This window comes from Carcharhinus amblyrhynchos, chromosome 4, assembly GCF_965287045.1.
Source record: "Carcharhinus amblyrhynchos chromosome 4, sCarAmb.v2.hapA, whole genome shotgun sequence".
Lineage (NCBI taxonomy): Eukaryota > Metazoa > Chordata > Chondrichthyes > Carcharhiniformes > Carcharhinidae > Carcharhinus > Carcharhinus amblyrhynchos.
Genome location: NC_137327.1, coordinates 3,196,586 through 3,212,905, shown reverse-complemented (window position 1 = coordinate 3,212,905; position 16,320 = coordinate 3,196,586). Strand labels below are relative to the sequence as shown.

General features: G+C 42.1%; 1 protein-coding gene across 1 annotated transcript in view; it reads right to left on the bottom strand.

Annotated features, from left to right (window-relative positions):
- terb1 (telomere repeat binding bouquet formation protein 1) overlaps positions 1–5,336 on the bottom strand; it is a 116,879-nt gene extending 111,543 nt beyond the window's left edge. The window contains exons 1-3 of the mRNA XM_080186592.1: positions 5,219–5,336; positions 2,945–3,055; positions 935–1,063 (exon numbers count right to left, since the gene is read on the bottom strand). Of these exons, the coding sequence (XP_080042718.1) occupies positions 935–1,063; positions 2,945–3,055; positions 5,219–5,336 (358 nt within the window). The remainder of the gene's footprint in view (positions 1–934; positions 1,064–2,944; positions 3,056–5,218) is intronic.
- Between the last annotated feature and the right edge of the window lie 10,984 nt (positions 5,337–16,320).

The window sequence follows — 16,320 nt, the reverse complement described above, 5'->3', positions numbered from 1 at the left end:
CTGTTCTAGAAAGTCTACCCTGTAACCTCACACTGTGATCACTGCTTCTGAACACCCCCATCTTGGGAACATCCTTTTTGCATCTATCCTGTCTAGTCCTGCTAGAACTTTGTAGGTTTTTACAAGATATCCCTCATTCTTCTGAACTCCAGCAAATACAATCTTAACTGACTCAATCTCTCCTCATATCTCAATCCTGCCATCTCATACTTCAGTCCTGGCATCCCAGGAATCAGTCTGGTAAACCTTCTCTGCACTCTCTCTAGAGCAAGAACATCCTTCCTTAAGGAGGCCAAAACTGCATACAATATTCCAGGTGACCATACCAAAGCCCTATATAATTGTATCAAAACATCCCTGTTCCTGTTCTCAAATCTCTTGCTAAGAAGACCAACATACCATTTGCCTTTTTTACTGTCTGCAGCACCTGTATGCTTACCTTCAGTCACTGATGTACAAAGGCACCCAGGTCTCGTTGCACATACCCTCTCCCAATTTATGGCCATTTGGATAGTAATCCACCTTCCTACTTTTGCTACCAAAATGATAACCTCACATTTATCCAAATTATACTGCATCTGCCCTTCATTTGCCCACTTACTCAACTTGTCCAAATCACACTGAAGGACCTCTGCATTTTCCTCACAGCTCACCCTCCCACTCAGTTTTGTATCACTTACTTTACAGTCAACCACCTTGCAGAGATGGTCTAAGGAAAGACAGGAGATTTCTTTTCCTAATGGACATTAGGAATGAACCCAATAGATTTTTACAACAATCTGGTAGTTTCACAGTCACCATGTCTGCATCAGCCAATGCTTCTACTCACTGTCAGGGCAAACAAAAAAGAATGAGGAAATAAAAGCCTACAAAAATCAAAATTGGGCAAGTTTCAAAAAAGGTAAAAATAGAATTACATAAAAGTGATTCCTACCACTGCTTTCAGCTAAAGCTCCTAAAGTGAACAGTGCAGCCTCCCGAAGGATAGGAGCACCACTCAGTTTTATAAGTCCATTAACAAACTGCAAGCCTCCAATCTCACGAAAGTAATCACTTGCTTCACCTATAGATAAGAAAGCAATAAACAGCTTACTTTGTAAAAACAGATGGAGATTTATGGTTAACGTAAGATTTAATTTTATTTCTCTACCATCCCACAAATATTTCTTAAAACACTACATATTATCTATCCTTTCAAAATCAAAACCAACAACAGTAGTTGTGCCTACTTGCTTTAGCTGTTTGGCAGTGTGCTTAATACTGTAATGATGCTATTTGGTTCAACCTGTGACAGTTTAGCCAATCAGATTCCAAGATTGGTCACACTATTTTCGTGACACTACAGGCCAATCAACATTCATAAAAATATACCAGATAGATTTTTCTTATTTCTCACTTTGTTATTTTTCAATTATTGTTTATCATTCGTCAATCTTTTCCTCTTCCTGCCCTCTGAGAGATTAATTTCCCAATCGAAAACGGCTCGACTTGCCACCTTTGTAACTGATGGTCCAAAAAGTAAGAGCCACTCTCCTCACTATTGCTTTCCATCTGACAATCTCTGGGCCAGATTTCCATCTGCTGGTGAGATCGGGAAGGCCAAAATATCAAAATGTTTTGCAACAAATTCATAATTCCAGTCCCTTCCCAACCTTGCACTATTTTTGTGTGACTCTTTCACAGGGTAGGAAGGCTTTGGGGTCGCACATCCGCACACATGTCTGCTGACATCAAGGCTGCCATTACAAAAGGTGCAGTCATTTCATATTTTGCCTTGCACCCTATTTTCATCTTCTCTAGCACATTTTGTGAACTTCCTCTATTGAGTTATAACCACTTCTGCCAGACAGGGAAGAGTTGGAAGAGTTGGGAGAGAGGGACAGCAATCTCTAATATGCATTTTTTCACCTTTTAAGAGTCAGTGCTGGCCTACCTACTAAAAGGTTCTTCTTCTAGGGAGGAAGAGAATGGACAGGGGAGTCTCTGCAGGCTGCACTAAGCTCAATTATAGGCCTGTTAGCAATCGGGCTCCACTGTAGCCTCAATGAGCCATGGTCAGTTACTCCCTTTAAAATTGTCTCCTAGATCATTGGTGCATCTATTTGAACAGCAGCCTACAGGTGAGTGGTGACTTGGCTGCAAGTCTCTCTGTCTACTCCAACTCAGTTCAGAATAAGTCTCCCTGTTTCAGGCCAGATAACAATCTCTCTGATTCTAATTCTTTTAGTTCTAGTTTGGTATCCAACACTCAATGATTGATGGGGGATAGTACTGTCGTCAATCTGTGGATCCTAGTATGTTGGGAAAGATTTAGATACAAAACACACAAGCACCTTTTGCAAGGTTAGGGTCCCCATTCTGAAGACCACAGGAAAACTATATTGCCTCCCGAATATGGTTTTATTTTGCGTGATTTTGGAACCCTTTAAAAAATACACCTCCTTGGAGAATTTGTGACCAGTGGGAGAACCCTGCTGAGGAATCGCCAACATTATGAAAGGTAAGTGTCACTTCAAATGTCACTATTAGATTCTGCATTGTAATAGAATCGTAGAATGGTGACAGCACAGAAGAAGGTATTTCAACCCATCATGTCTGTCCTGGCCCTCTGAAGGAACAATTCAGCTAATTCCACTGTAGCCCTGCAAATCTTTCCTTTTCCAATAATGATCCAATTTCCTTTCAAAGGCCTCAATGGACCCTGCCTCCACTAATTCTCGGGCAGTGCACTCTTAGAGAACATAGATGCCAATTTCATTTTGGTGTCATGTCTTTGTGTGCAACTTTAAACACTTCTTCAAAGTTTAAAGTTTGTTTATTAGTTTCACAAGTTAGCTTACATTAACACTGCAGTATAGAGAATGTTTACTGCAATATAATAAATCTAAACATTAATAATTCCTAAAATATAATTTGCATGAAATCTCAACATAATCCATCTTACTGTTCTGTTGACATATAGAATGGATGGTGATCAGAGCTTGTTTCTGAGTCATAGGGCTGTCCATCTGATATTTCAGACATTCCAGCAGTAAATTCAAATCTGTTTTTAACCCTGTAGATTAAAATAAAATATAACAACGTGATATTTGCATGCAGGGTGATACAGTTACAAACACAATAAGGAACTCATTAAAATTAAGGGCTTACAAAGCACAAATGGCAGCAAAATCAAGTCTGATTATAGTAATGTATTTCACTGAAACTTGTTTTCATCCATGTATATATAACTCCTCAAACTTTGCACCACAATAGAAAACATTATGCATATATCATCATGCCTGTGACATTAAATCATGTAAGCAAATATTTAAGTTGGTAACACAGTAATTCTCTGCACTAGGTGTTTGTGATTCTTTTTTTATTCATTCGAGGCACATGAGCTTTGCTGACTGGCCAGCATTTGTTGCCCATCCCTAGTTGCTCTTGAAACTGAGTGAGAGCAATTCAGAGTCAACCACATTGCTGTGTCTTTGGAGTCACATGTAGGTCAGACCAGGTGAGCTTGGCAGATTTCCTTCCCTGTAGGACAACAGTGAACCAGATGGGTTTTTCCAACAAACGACAATGGTTTCATGGTCATGATGTGGAGATGCTGGCGTTGGACTGGGGTAAGCACAGTAAGAAGTCTCACAACACCAGGTTAAAGGCCAATAGATTTATTTGGCAGCACAAGCTTTTGGAGCACTGCCCCTTCATCAGGTGAGTGGGAGTTGTGTTCACAAACAGGGCATATATAGACACAAACTCAATTTACAAGATGATGATTGGAATGCGAGTTTTTATAGATAATCAAGTCTTGAAGGTACAGACAATATGAGCCAACACTCATCCCTTAACAAGACACCAAAAAGCAAGTTAGTTTGTCATTGGTCTCTCTGATGTTTATAGCATACTGCTGTGTATAAATTAGCTACCATATTTGCCAACAAAGCAGACCACTAAATTTATCAATTTGCAATGAAGTGCTTTAGGTCATCATGAGATCATGAAGTGTAAAGTTTATTTATTAATCACAAGCAGGCTTACATTCACATTGCAACGAAACTACTGCGAAAATCTCTAGTCGCTGCACTCTGGCGCCTGTTATGGTACACTGAGGTAGAACTTAGCATGGCCAATGCACCTAACCTGTGGGAGGAAACTGGAGCACCCAGGAGAAACCCATGCAGACATGGGGAGAATGTACAAACTCCCACAGACAGTGGCCCAAGCTGGGAATCGAACTCAGGTCCCTGGCGCTGTGAGGCAGCAATGCTAACCACTGTGCCGCCTCTGGTATTTTACACAAGTTCATTCTTTAATTTCTTTTTTAGTATTAATTTTGCTTTGGAAGAGTGCGACTGACCTGGAGCCAAGGACACTCTGGGTTTTAGGATAAAACCTCTGATACTTTAATTAGGGTGTAATAACTTGACTCCGCCATTTATTAACAATCTATTTACAGGGTGATGCAGATTCAGTGCTTCCAATCATGTCTCTAGGATTTGCTCAGGTGATCCCATGCATTAGTTACCGATTAGATGAAATGATAGTTAATGTAATTCCCCATAATTTACGACAAAGAACATTTCTAATCAATCCCTCAAAAACTCAATATTTTTGGTGGCTTCTGTTTCTTCATAAAGTGGCACAAGTCCACCGATTGGAGTGCTTCTGTTGGGGTACTGTCTCTAGAAATTGTCACACTTGGTTTCTCTTCAGGTACCAGTGCTTGAATCTCCTCTATTTCAGTTGGAACAATATTCTCGCCTGTCACAGGCTGATTGGACATTTCACTTCTCAGGCAGCCAACAACACTCCCAGCTAGCAACAACAAATCAGGCTGTAACATTGGCTCTCTGGGTGACTCATGTCCACATAAATGGTCTAATGCAGGAGGGAAGTATACTATAAATGCCAGAATTTTTAGAAGCATTGACATACAGAGGGATCTAGGTATACAGGTCCACAATTCCCTGAAAGTGGCAACACAAGTAGGTAAAGTGGTCAAGAACATCTATGGCATGATTACCTTTATTGGTCAGGGCATAGAGTATAAAAATTGACAAGTCATGTTGCAGCTGTATAGAACTTTAGTTAGGCCACATTTGGAATATTGTATCTAGTCTGGTCGCCACACTACCAGAAGGATGTGGAGATTTTGAAGAGGGTACTCACACTTGTAACACTGTATACCAATCCTAGGCTTTTGATTAATTCTCCTGAATCTTCTAACTCTCCGAGCTTCTGTATTTGTTTCTCATTGTTGTGCCACTACTGCCTGCAGCTTCCTGCCCTAACTGTTGGACTGCGCCATTCTGCTTGTTCTGGAATTCCTTCTCAGCGTTCTCCATTGTTAACGCTATTTCCAGTGCCTTTATAAAATTAACTTCAGCTTCTGCCAGCAGCTTCCTCTGTATGGCCTCATCATTGACTCCACAAACCAAGCAATTCCTCAGCATATCATTTAGTCACAGTGTTCCGCAATTTTCCTAAGCCTTGCCATGTAGATTGCAATGGTCTCCCTAGAGCTCTCCCCATGGAATTCAATTTAAGTTGTTGCAAAATCATAGAGGGCTTTGAGTGGTAAGGCCCTTTTAAAAAATCCAGAATCTCTGCAAACAAGCTTGGATCGGGTACATTTTGGAGACATAAGGCTATGGATTAAATTATAGGTTTGGGTCCCACATGCAGTTATTAACATCACTTTCTTCTTTCCCTCTTCCTCAATTCCATTTGCATTGAAAAGATATTCTAATCACTCAACACATTGTACCCAATTTTCAGCGGAGGAGTTGAATGAATCTAATCTAACAAACACAGGCATCTCTGTAGCCCTCCACTACTTTGTGAGCTGGACTTCGACTGGACCAGATTCTGTGCTGATAAACTTGCAAGCACTTTTGCTGCTTTTTCACTTGTCGCCAAATGTAATAACTTGGCTCCACCAGTCATGAATGAACTATAAATATTTATTAACAACTATTTACAGGATGATCCAGATTCAATGTTTCCAATCATGTCTCTAGGATCTAACTGAGCAAAAGACTGTGCTCTGCTTGGGTGATCCCACATGCTAGTTACGGACTGAATGAGCAGGTCACATGACCCTTCAGAAGACCACCCCTTAAAGAGACTAGCTACTACAAAGAGAAGGCACATACCTTCTAAGAACTGACTTTTTACATGTAGAGCTGCACATATTACTTTTAGAAAACAAAACCGGACCAACTTTACCAAAGCATTATTCAGCACCACATATCTCAGATCCGTTAATAAGATAAATCATTCGAACTAAACAACCCACAAAACACTTCCTGGCATTAAAATCACTCAGTATAAAAACTTCTTACCACAAAGTATGTTGCCACCTTTTCTTTCTGGGTTCTCCATCTTTACCACATAACTCCCCGAATTTTGTTGAACACAAAGAACTGGATCCTGAAATTTAAAAGGTATTGTTAATTTCCACTAAGTGGTTTGTAGAAATGCATCGCTTGGTCAGCAGAAATTTGATGTAACTTCAGCAAACACATCCCTACATACTAGAAAATCTGTCTAGCATACTTAACACTGTTTTACAATTTACCATTAGGTTTTAACCCCTGATTTATCCACAGCACTGGCATGACAAGTCTACAAGTCAGCACCTCATCTTCCGATTAGGCATGTTACAGCCTTGTGGACTTAACACTGGATTCAACAACTTCAGATTGTGAATTCTCTCCTCCATCTGCATCTATTTTTATATCCATCCTTTTAGTTTCATTTCTTCCACTGAATTATTTTTCCATCCCCTATTTCACCCTGCTTCCCAACTTTTTTTCCCTTACCGCTTTCCCTTATCACGTCTTCACTGTAATTGATGTTCGCCACACCAGCAGGAGTCAGGTATAAAAAATTGAAATTTCCTGCTCATGGAGTCATTGAGAAAAACTTGCTAATAAGGGAATCTTTGCAAGTAGATGGTTTAGTTAATGGCAAAATTTTATTTCATGAAATGCGCCTCTTCTGCAACTTCTATGAGGTATTCTTGTTTTAAAACTTGATAAAAGTTGGTTACATACTCAGTTCCTGTACCATTAAGGGCATTTGTCAAATACAAATCTGTACACTGCCTAAATATTTCAATAGATTTAGAAATCAAAATCTTGTGGCTGTGCCTTTGCAAAAAGGAAATAATGTGAATTTATTATAAAGGCAAAATATTGTGGTTGCTGGAATCTGAAACAAAAACAGAAAATGCTGGAGAAACTCAGCACGTCTGACAGCATTATTGTTTTAATATAACATACAGTTATAATCAAACTAAATATCAAATCTAAGCCACATTTCTTCCATTAAACTGCTAAACTCATATCATTCCGTGGAAGAACAATAAATTTTAAGGAACAATCAGAGTGATGAGTAGGGAAATTCCTCACTCTTCCATCAGACTCCAGCAGTATCTGGGGTAGAACCACTCGAAAAATGTTGGAGCTCCGACACGCTGGGGTGAAATTGGGATGAAATCTCTGCTCAATCCTTATAAGGCAAACCATGTCATAGGGCCATGTGACTGAACTCAGTTCCTTTCCTGCACGGTGGCCCGGAGTTAAGATTTCCTACGGCAAGGGGCAAGCAAATATCCAAGATTCAGGGTCAGTGCAGGAAGGCATGGTCTCAGCAAAACCTCACTTACTGTACTGTCTGGAGACAATACACATCTCTTTAAACTGTGATCAGTGCTCCTTCCACTCACATTATCAGCCACTTCAGGTCTTGAACAGCAGGTTAGGTGTAAGGATTCGCATTCTAATCAGTAATCTCTAAACTGTCTGTGCTTTATATGCTCTGTCTGAGGCCAGAACTCTCCATTCACCTGACGAAGGGGCTAACCCGAAAGCTTGCGAGTATATTATCAAATAAATAGGTTGGACTAAAACCTGGTGTTGTCAGACTTTTTACTCAGTGTAAGTGCCAGGTGTGCAAGCTACAGATAGTCAGGTCTGAAAATTTGGACAATGAGTCTGTCAAAAACACAACAAGGAAAATTGTCTTAAGGAATCTATCTTTTAGTTAAAGACTATTTTACTACAGATAACTTTTCCAGAATTGGCTAGCATCTTGAAAAATGTCCAAACATTACCTCAGACCTAAAGATCTTTATGGTGATGCAAGTTATAATTATAAAAAACAAGATACAGCATTTAACTACTCTTCAGAATGTTGATCAACCTTGAAATAAACTAAAGTTTAAAGTTTATTTATTAGTGTCACAAGTAAGCTAACATTAACATTGCAATGAAGTTACTGTGAAAGTCCCCTCAGATAAAATTAGACTGCTCCAAGGCAAAATTAGGAAGATATAGAGGCTAAGTACTGAGGGCAAGTACTGAGCTTAGTGGATATAACACGAGACGTCCCACAACCTTTGCATCACTAGTATATTGAATATGTCATGACCTCTAATAAATCTCTAAGCAAAAGACTCCACATCTGGAATTCTCGTTCTTGATGTGGAAACAACAGCTCAAAACTTGTTTCTCTTAGCAGTATTATCTGGCATTTTAGGACCCCAGAGGAACTGGCTATTTTACAACATAATGAATGAAGAAATGACTTTACCAGTCAAAACCAAGAAAATTATTTTATAAAATAACAAAGGTACAAAGATAGAAACTAAGAAGTATAACAGCCAAATTAATGTACAGGATTAAAAACTAGAGTTATAGTTGTAACTAAAAAATAAGCTTACAAGGAGCTGGCTTCACCAAGTTGTCATAAAATCTCTTTGGATTTGAAGCTTCAGCCACTTGCAGTCCTTAGCATTACTAATTTTGACATTACAAATATTTCAGTTTTTGATTTACTTTGTGAGAACTCATTTTTTCAGTTAATCAGTATATATAAAAATTGTCTACAAGGTATATTGAAGATAATGTATAATATAATGGATTGTCATACGTCATCACAACTTTTGTACATGCATTTTACATTTATCATCTGAAATTGGATTTGAACTGAATCAGAGGAATTATTTGCAGACCGTGGATTTGATCAATTAAATAATGTAAAATGCTTTCCAATAGGTTGGTCTAGACAGCTGAATGAGTAAATCGTGCAAACATCCCCTGGTCTCATGATATGGGACTGTCACTTAACAATTTGAGTTCATCACCCATAACAGGGAATCAATTTAATAACATGTTTAAGAGTAAATAAGTAGCGAATGTTGTGTAAAATTAGGGTAAACAAAGATGTTACGTGAAGTTTCAGAGAATCTGAATACAGTGGATGCTTTAAAGTGTAAATGTTAAATTATTAAATAGATTTTGCCTTTGGAGACTTAAACCCAACAACAGTATGGCTCAACAATGTGAGAAACTTGAGGTAGTCAACGTTGTAGCATCCTTTTGAGATTATAACAGTTAATTAATTGCAACAATTAATATAGCCTGACTGTATTGGATTAAGTTCACTCGTGAATAGTTGTCAGAAAGTTAATTAAAACTAAGGACTGGAGTTTTCTAAACCTGGTATTCAGGAAAACACAGCAGTATGTTGATAGCTGAATTGAGGAGAAAGCTCAATAGAATGCAGAATACATCAAAATTACTTGCATAACAAGTTTAATTGTGACCATGTTATTAGTGGAAGAGGGAAAGAAGAAATTCCAACACATAGAAAGAGCTGTATTGAAACTTTTTTAATTGCCCTCAATTGACCTCTGCCCAGGTCAAGAGAAGAAATAACAGAAACATTTCTATCCATCTTGATCCATAATGTAAGACTCTAAAGGAAGGAGAAATTTTCCCTTTAAACTAGAAATGTGTTCTTTAAAATATCTCAGCTCAATACATTTAAATGATTTGCAATCTGTTTCACACATGAACTCAGGAAATTTCACTTCAGTGAGCACACACATTTTCCTCCTGAGGGCTGCAATATGATATGGGTAACAGAGTGTAAAATATTGCATCAGACAAACTGGGTCAGTTCTGTTCTTTCACTCGGAACAAAGTTTTAAAAAATTACATCTGGGAAATGAAAACATCTTTAAAAATGCTGTGTCACCTCCGATATTGGTACAGTGGTTAGCACTGCTGTCTCACAGCTCCAGGGACCAAGGTTACCTTTGGAGGCCAGCACGGTGGCACAGTGGTTAGCATTGGTTAGCTTCACAGCTCCAGGGACCTGGGTTTGATTCCCAGCTTGGGTCACTGTCTGTCTGGAGTTTGCACATTCTCCTTGTTTCTGCGTGGGTTTCCTCCAGGTGCTCTGGTTCCCTCCCACAGATGTGGATATGCTGGCGTTGGACTGGGGTAAACACAGTAAAAAGTCTGACAACACCAGGTTTTAGTCCAACCGATTTATTTGATAGTAAACTCACAAGCTTTCGAGGGGACTCCCTCTTCGTCAGGTGAATGGAGAGTTCTGGCCTCGGACAGAGCATATAAAGCACAGATAGTTTAGAGATTACTGATTAGAATGCGAATCTTTACACCTAACCTGCTGTTCAAGTCCTAAAGTGGCTGACAATGTGTGTGGAAGGAGCACTGATCACAGGTTAAAGAGATGTGTATTGTCTCCAGGCAGCACAGTGAGTGAGGCTTTGCAAACCCAGGCAAGGACCTCGGGGTCCTTGTGCATGAGTCGCAAAAACCCAGCTTGCAGGTGCAGCAGATGGTCAGGAAGGCGAATGGGATGCTGGCCTTCATAGCGAGGGGGATTGAATATAAAAGTAGGGAGGTCTTGCTGCAGCTGTATAGGGCATTGGTGAGGCCGCAGCTGGAGTATTGTGTGCAGTTTTGGGTGCCGCACCTGCGCAAAGATATTTTGGCCTTGGAGGGAGTGCAGAGGAGGTTTACTAGGCTGATACCGGAGTTGAGGGGGTTGAGCTATGAGGAGAGGCTGAATAAACTGGGCTTGTACTCGTTAAGAGTTTAGAAGAATGAGGGGAGATCTCATTGAGACGTATAAGATGATGAATGGGATGGACAGGATAGAGGTGGAGAGACTCTTCCCGCTCAGAAAGGACAGTAGGACTAGGGGGCACAGCCTCAAGATAAAGGGGGGGCGGTTTAGAACAGCGTTGAGGAGGAACTTCTTCACTCAAAGGGTGGTGAATCTCTGGAATTCTCTGCCCGTTGAAGTGGTGGAGGCTGCCTTGCTAAATATTTTTAAGACGCAGGTTGATGGGTTTTTGATAGGAGAAGGGATTAAGGGTTATGGGGAGAGGGCGGGAAAGTGGAACTGAGCAGCGACAGATCAGCCATGATCTTATTGAATGGCGGGGCAGGCTCGAAGGGCTGGATGGCCTTCTCCTGCTCCTATTTCTTATGTTCTTATGGTTACAGATAGTGTGACATGAACCCAAGATCCCTGTTGAGGACGGTCTCTGCCTGGGTTTGCAAAACCTCACTCACTGTGCTGTCTGGAAACAATACACATCTCTGTAACCTGTGATCAGTGCTCCTTCCACTCACATTGTCAGCCACTTCAGGACTTGAACAGCAGGTTAGGTGTAAAGACTCGCATTCTAATCAGTAATCTCTAAACTGTCTGTGCTTTATATGCTCTGTCCGAGGCCAGAACTCTCCATTCACCTGACGAAGAGGCAGTCCCCTCAAAAGCTTGTGAGTTTACTATCAAATAAATCGGTTGGACTAAAACCTGGTGTTGTCAGACTTTTTACTGTGTCCCTCCCACAGTCCAAAGATGTGCAGGTTAGGTTGATTGGTCATGCTAAAATTGCCCCTTAGTGTCCTGAGGCTTATAGGTTAGAGGAGTTAACAGGTAAAATATGGGGGTAAATATGTAGGGATATGGGGGGTTGGTTGGCGCAGATGTGATGGGCCGAATGGCCTCTTTCTGCACTGTGGGGTTCAATTTTTAAAAAGATTCCTGTTCCTGGTCCAATCCCTCTCCCCTGCAATGCCTTTCCCCCAATCCCTTCTGAACACCTTTTGCTTCCCTGTCCCTCCCCCTTTCCCCTCATATTTACCCCTCTGCTCCCCATTCCCATTGCCCCATTTTCCACTGCCTCATTCCCCATTTCTCCCATGTACCCATTGCCTCCTCGTCACAGTAACTTCATTGCACTGTTAATGTAAGCTTACTCGTGGCACTAATAAATAAACTCTAAACTTTCCTCCTCATTCCCATTTCTCCCTCATGTTAGCCTCTCTGATTTTACCGCATTCAGTGGCAATCTGAGCCCATGGTGTTTTTCAGACTTTCTGCCTCATTATTGCTGACTTATTTCTCGGTTTGATTGCAATCAGCCGCGTATTCAACTGGGGCCTACCCGCCGCGGCCTCCGGGCACCGGGCACCGGCCCCCGGTTCAGTCAGAGCCGCGGCTTCGTGCGGACGAACTGTTCCCGCCAAAAGGGAACCGCCACCCACGCGGTGCACGCTCACGTCCTGACGTCACAGCACGGCCAGGCTGCTGCGTCACGCCGTCGGACTTGAGTAGGCAGGGTCGTGCGTGAGTGGGCGTGTCTAGACGTGAACGGGGGTAGGCATGAGCGGGCGGGGATATGCATGAATGGGCGTGGACAAACGTGAGTGGGCGGGGCCGGCTTCCCCTGAGCAGTGGCCAAGGTGAGTTGTCCAGGTGCGCTCGCTCAGCACCAAGGTGCTCACAGGTAAGGCCAGACAGCAACTCGCGATGATTTCCAAGGAGAACCTTGCAATAATAAACAGCGAGACAAGGAATGGGGGACAGATTTATTTGAAAAGTGGATGCGAAGAAAAATGTGTAAGGATGGGTGCCAGAATATAGAGATCATAGAGGTTTACAGCAGAGAAACAGACCCTTTGACATAACCTGTTCATGCTGCTCTTTTTTTAAAAAACCCTAAGCTAGAATGGTAGGAAGGACTATTACTTACGTGGCGAAAAACTGCAGCAGGCGACGGTGCAGAGGGACCTCGGGGTCCTTGTGCATGAGTCGCAAAAACCCAGCTTGCAGGTGCAGCAGGTGGTCAGGAAGGCGAATGGGATGCTGGCCTTCATAGCGAGGGGGATTGAATATAAAAGTAGGGAGGTCTTGCTGCAGCTGTACAGGGCATTGGTGAGGCCGCAGCTGGAGTACTGTGTGCAGTTTTGGGCGCCGCACCTGCGCAAGGATATTTTGGCCCTGAGGGAGTGCAGAGGAGGTTTACTAGGCTGATACCGGAGTTGAGGGGATTGAGCTATGAGGAGAGGCTGAATAAACTAGGCTTGTACTCGTTAGAGTTTAGAAGAATGAGGGGAGATCTCATTGAGACGTATAAGATGATGAATGGGATGGATAGGATAGAGGTGGAGAGACTCTTCCCGCTCAAAAAAGACAGTAGGACTAGGGGGCACAGCCTCAAGATAAAGGGGAGGCGGTTTAGAACGGAGTTGAGGAGGAACTTCTTCACTCAAAGGGTGGTGAATCTCTGGAATTCTCTGCCCGTTGAAGTGGTGGAGGCTGCCTCGCTAAATATTTTTAAGAAGCGGGTTGATGGGTTCTTGATAAGAGAGGGGATTAAGGGTTATGGGGAGAGGGCGGGAAAGTGGAACTGAGCCACAACAGATCAGCCATGATCTTATTGAATGGCGGGGCAGGCTCGAAGGGCTAGATGGCCTACTCCTGCTCCTATTTCTTATGTTCTTATGTTCTTAGTCCCAATTGCCTGCATTTGGCTCATTATCCCTCTATACCTCATCATGCCCATGGAACTGTCTAAATGCTTTTTAAAAGACAAAATTGTACATGCCTGTATTACTAACTCTGGCAGCTTGTTCCAGACACTTACCACCCTCTGTGTGAAAAAAATTGCCCCTCTGGACACTTCTGTAACTATCCCCTCGTACCTTAAACCTATGCCCTCTAGCTTTAGACTCCCCTACCTTCAGGAAAAGATATTGACTAGCTGATCTATGCCCCTCATTATTTTATAGACCTCTATAAGATAACCCCTCAGCCTCTAACACTCCAGAGAAAAAAGCCCCAGTCTCTCCAGCCTCACCTTATAACTCAAACCATCAAGTCCCGATAGCATCCTAGTAAATCTTTCCTGCACTTTTTCTAGTTTAATAATATCCTTTTTATAATGGGGTGACCAGAACTGTACACAGTATTCCAAGTGTGGCCTTACCAACTTCAACAAGTTGTCCCAACAACCAATGAAACCCAAGCATGCTGAATGCCTTCTTCACCACTCTGTCCACCTCTGTGACTCCACTTTCAAGGAGCTATGAACATATACCCCTAGATCTCTTTGTTCTGTAACTCTCCCCCAATGCATTACCATTAACTGAGTGAGTCCTGACCTGGTTCAGTCAACCAAAATGCATCGCCTTGCATTTATCTAAATTAAACTTCATCTGCCATTCGTCAGCCCACTGGCCCAATTGATCAAGATCCCGTTGCAATCCGAGACAATCTTCTTCACTGATCACTTTGCCACCAATCTTGGTGTCATCTGCAAACTTACTAACCATGCCTCTAATATTCTCATCCAAATCATTAATATAAATGACAAATAACAGTGAGACCCAGCACTGATCCTTGAGACACACCGCTGGTCACCAGTCTGCAGTTTTAAAACAACGTTCCACAAGCATCCTCTGGCTTCTGTCATCAGGCCAGTTTTGTATCAATTTAGCTACCTCACCCGTGAGATTTAACCTTGTGCAACAACCTACCAGGTGATACCTTGTCAAAGACCTTGCTAAAGTCCATGTAGATAACATCAGCTGCACTGCCCTCGTCTAGCTTCTTAGTTACCCCTGCATCCACTGTTTTCCAATCAACCTGTCTCCCATTCCTTGTCTTGCTGTTTATCATTGCAAGATTCTCCTTGGAAATCATCTCTAGTTGCTGTCTGGCCTTACCTGTGAGCACCTTGGTGCCTGAGTGAGCGTACTTGGATTACTCAGCTTGACCACTGCTCCGGGGAAGCCGGTCCCGCCCACTCATGCACAGCCCCGCCCACTCATACCCAGTACCGTGCACTCAGTGAGTATACCTATCAGAAAAGATTTAACTGCTTGAGATCTATTATTTAGAAAATAAGACAAGCATTGAGGTATCACCTTTCACCAGCTCAGGACATCTCAAAGCACTTTAGAACCAAATAAATCCACTTGAACTGTAGTTTTTGCTGCATTCGGTGGTTTACCATTAAGCAGACACTGAACTGGACCTGCAATCTAAATATTATAGCTACAAGAGCAGGTCAGAGACTGGGCACAAAGATCAGCATGGTGGTACAGTGGTTAGCAGTGCTTCCTCACAGCGCTATGATTCCCAGCTTGGATCACTGTGCATAGTCTGCATGTTTTCCTTGTGTCCACTTGGGTTTCCTCCGGGTGCTCCGGTTTCCTCTCTCAGTCCAAAGACATGCTGGTTAGATGCATTGGCTATGCTGAATTCTCCCTCAGCGTACCCGAACAGGGGCCGGAGTGTGGCTAGGGGATTTTCACAGTAACTTCATTGCCGTGTTAATGTTAACCTACTTGTAACACTAATAAATAAATAACATTTTAAAAAAAGTACTGGCCTTGCCAGAGGTGCCCATCAATAAGAAAAGGAAACACAGTTTTATGCAGCAAGTGGTTAAGATCTGGAATGCACTGTTTGAGAGCGTGACAGAAGCTAATTCAATCATGGCTTTCAAAGGAAGTTTATAAAGCACCTGAAGGAATAAAAACAGCAAGGCTCCAGGGAAAGGACCAGTAAGTGGAGCTAGCTAAACTGAGATTGATAGACCTTTGTTTGGCAGTATTAAAGAAATGGAGCCAAGGTGGGTAGACTGAATTACAATAGATTATCTGTAATCTAAATGAATGGCAGACCAGGCCCAGACTCAATGACCCACACCTGTTCTTGCATTCTTAGTAGCATCTTGCTCTAGTTGACAAGCAGGTTTTCCCTCTCTATTCACCCGATTCAAAGTTCCAATAAAATTGCATAAATGATAAATTTGTTAGGTAATCAGGTGTGTCTAGAGCAGTTTCTATACACATAGATTGGGGGGCACGTTCACAGATCCCTGAGGGCAACAGGACTGGTAGATAAGGTGATTAAGACGGCATATGGGACACTTACCTTGATTAGCTGAGGTATTGAAGGTTAAGAGTTTGGAGGATTAAACACTCATTAGGCCGTAGCTAGAGTACTGTGTGCAGTTCTGGTTGCCACATTGTAGGAAGGATGTAATTGTGCTAGAGAGGGTGCAGAGGTTCACCAGGATGTTGCCTGAGCTGGAGCATTTCAGCTATGCAGGGAGGGTGCTTAGGCTGGGGTTGTTTTCCTTAGAGCAGAGAAAGCTGAGGGGGACCTGACTTAGGTATACAGAATTATAAGGTATATAGAGAG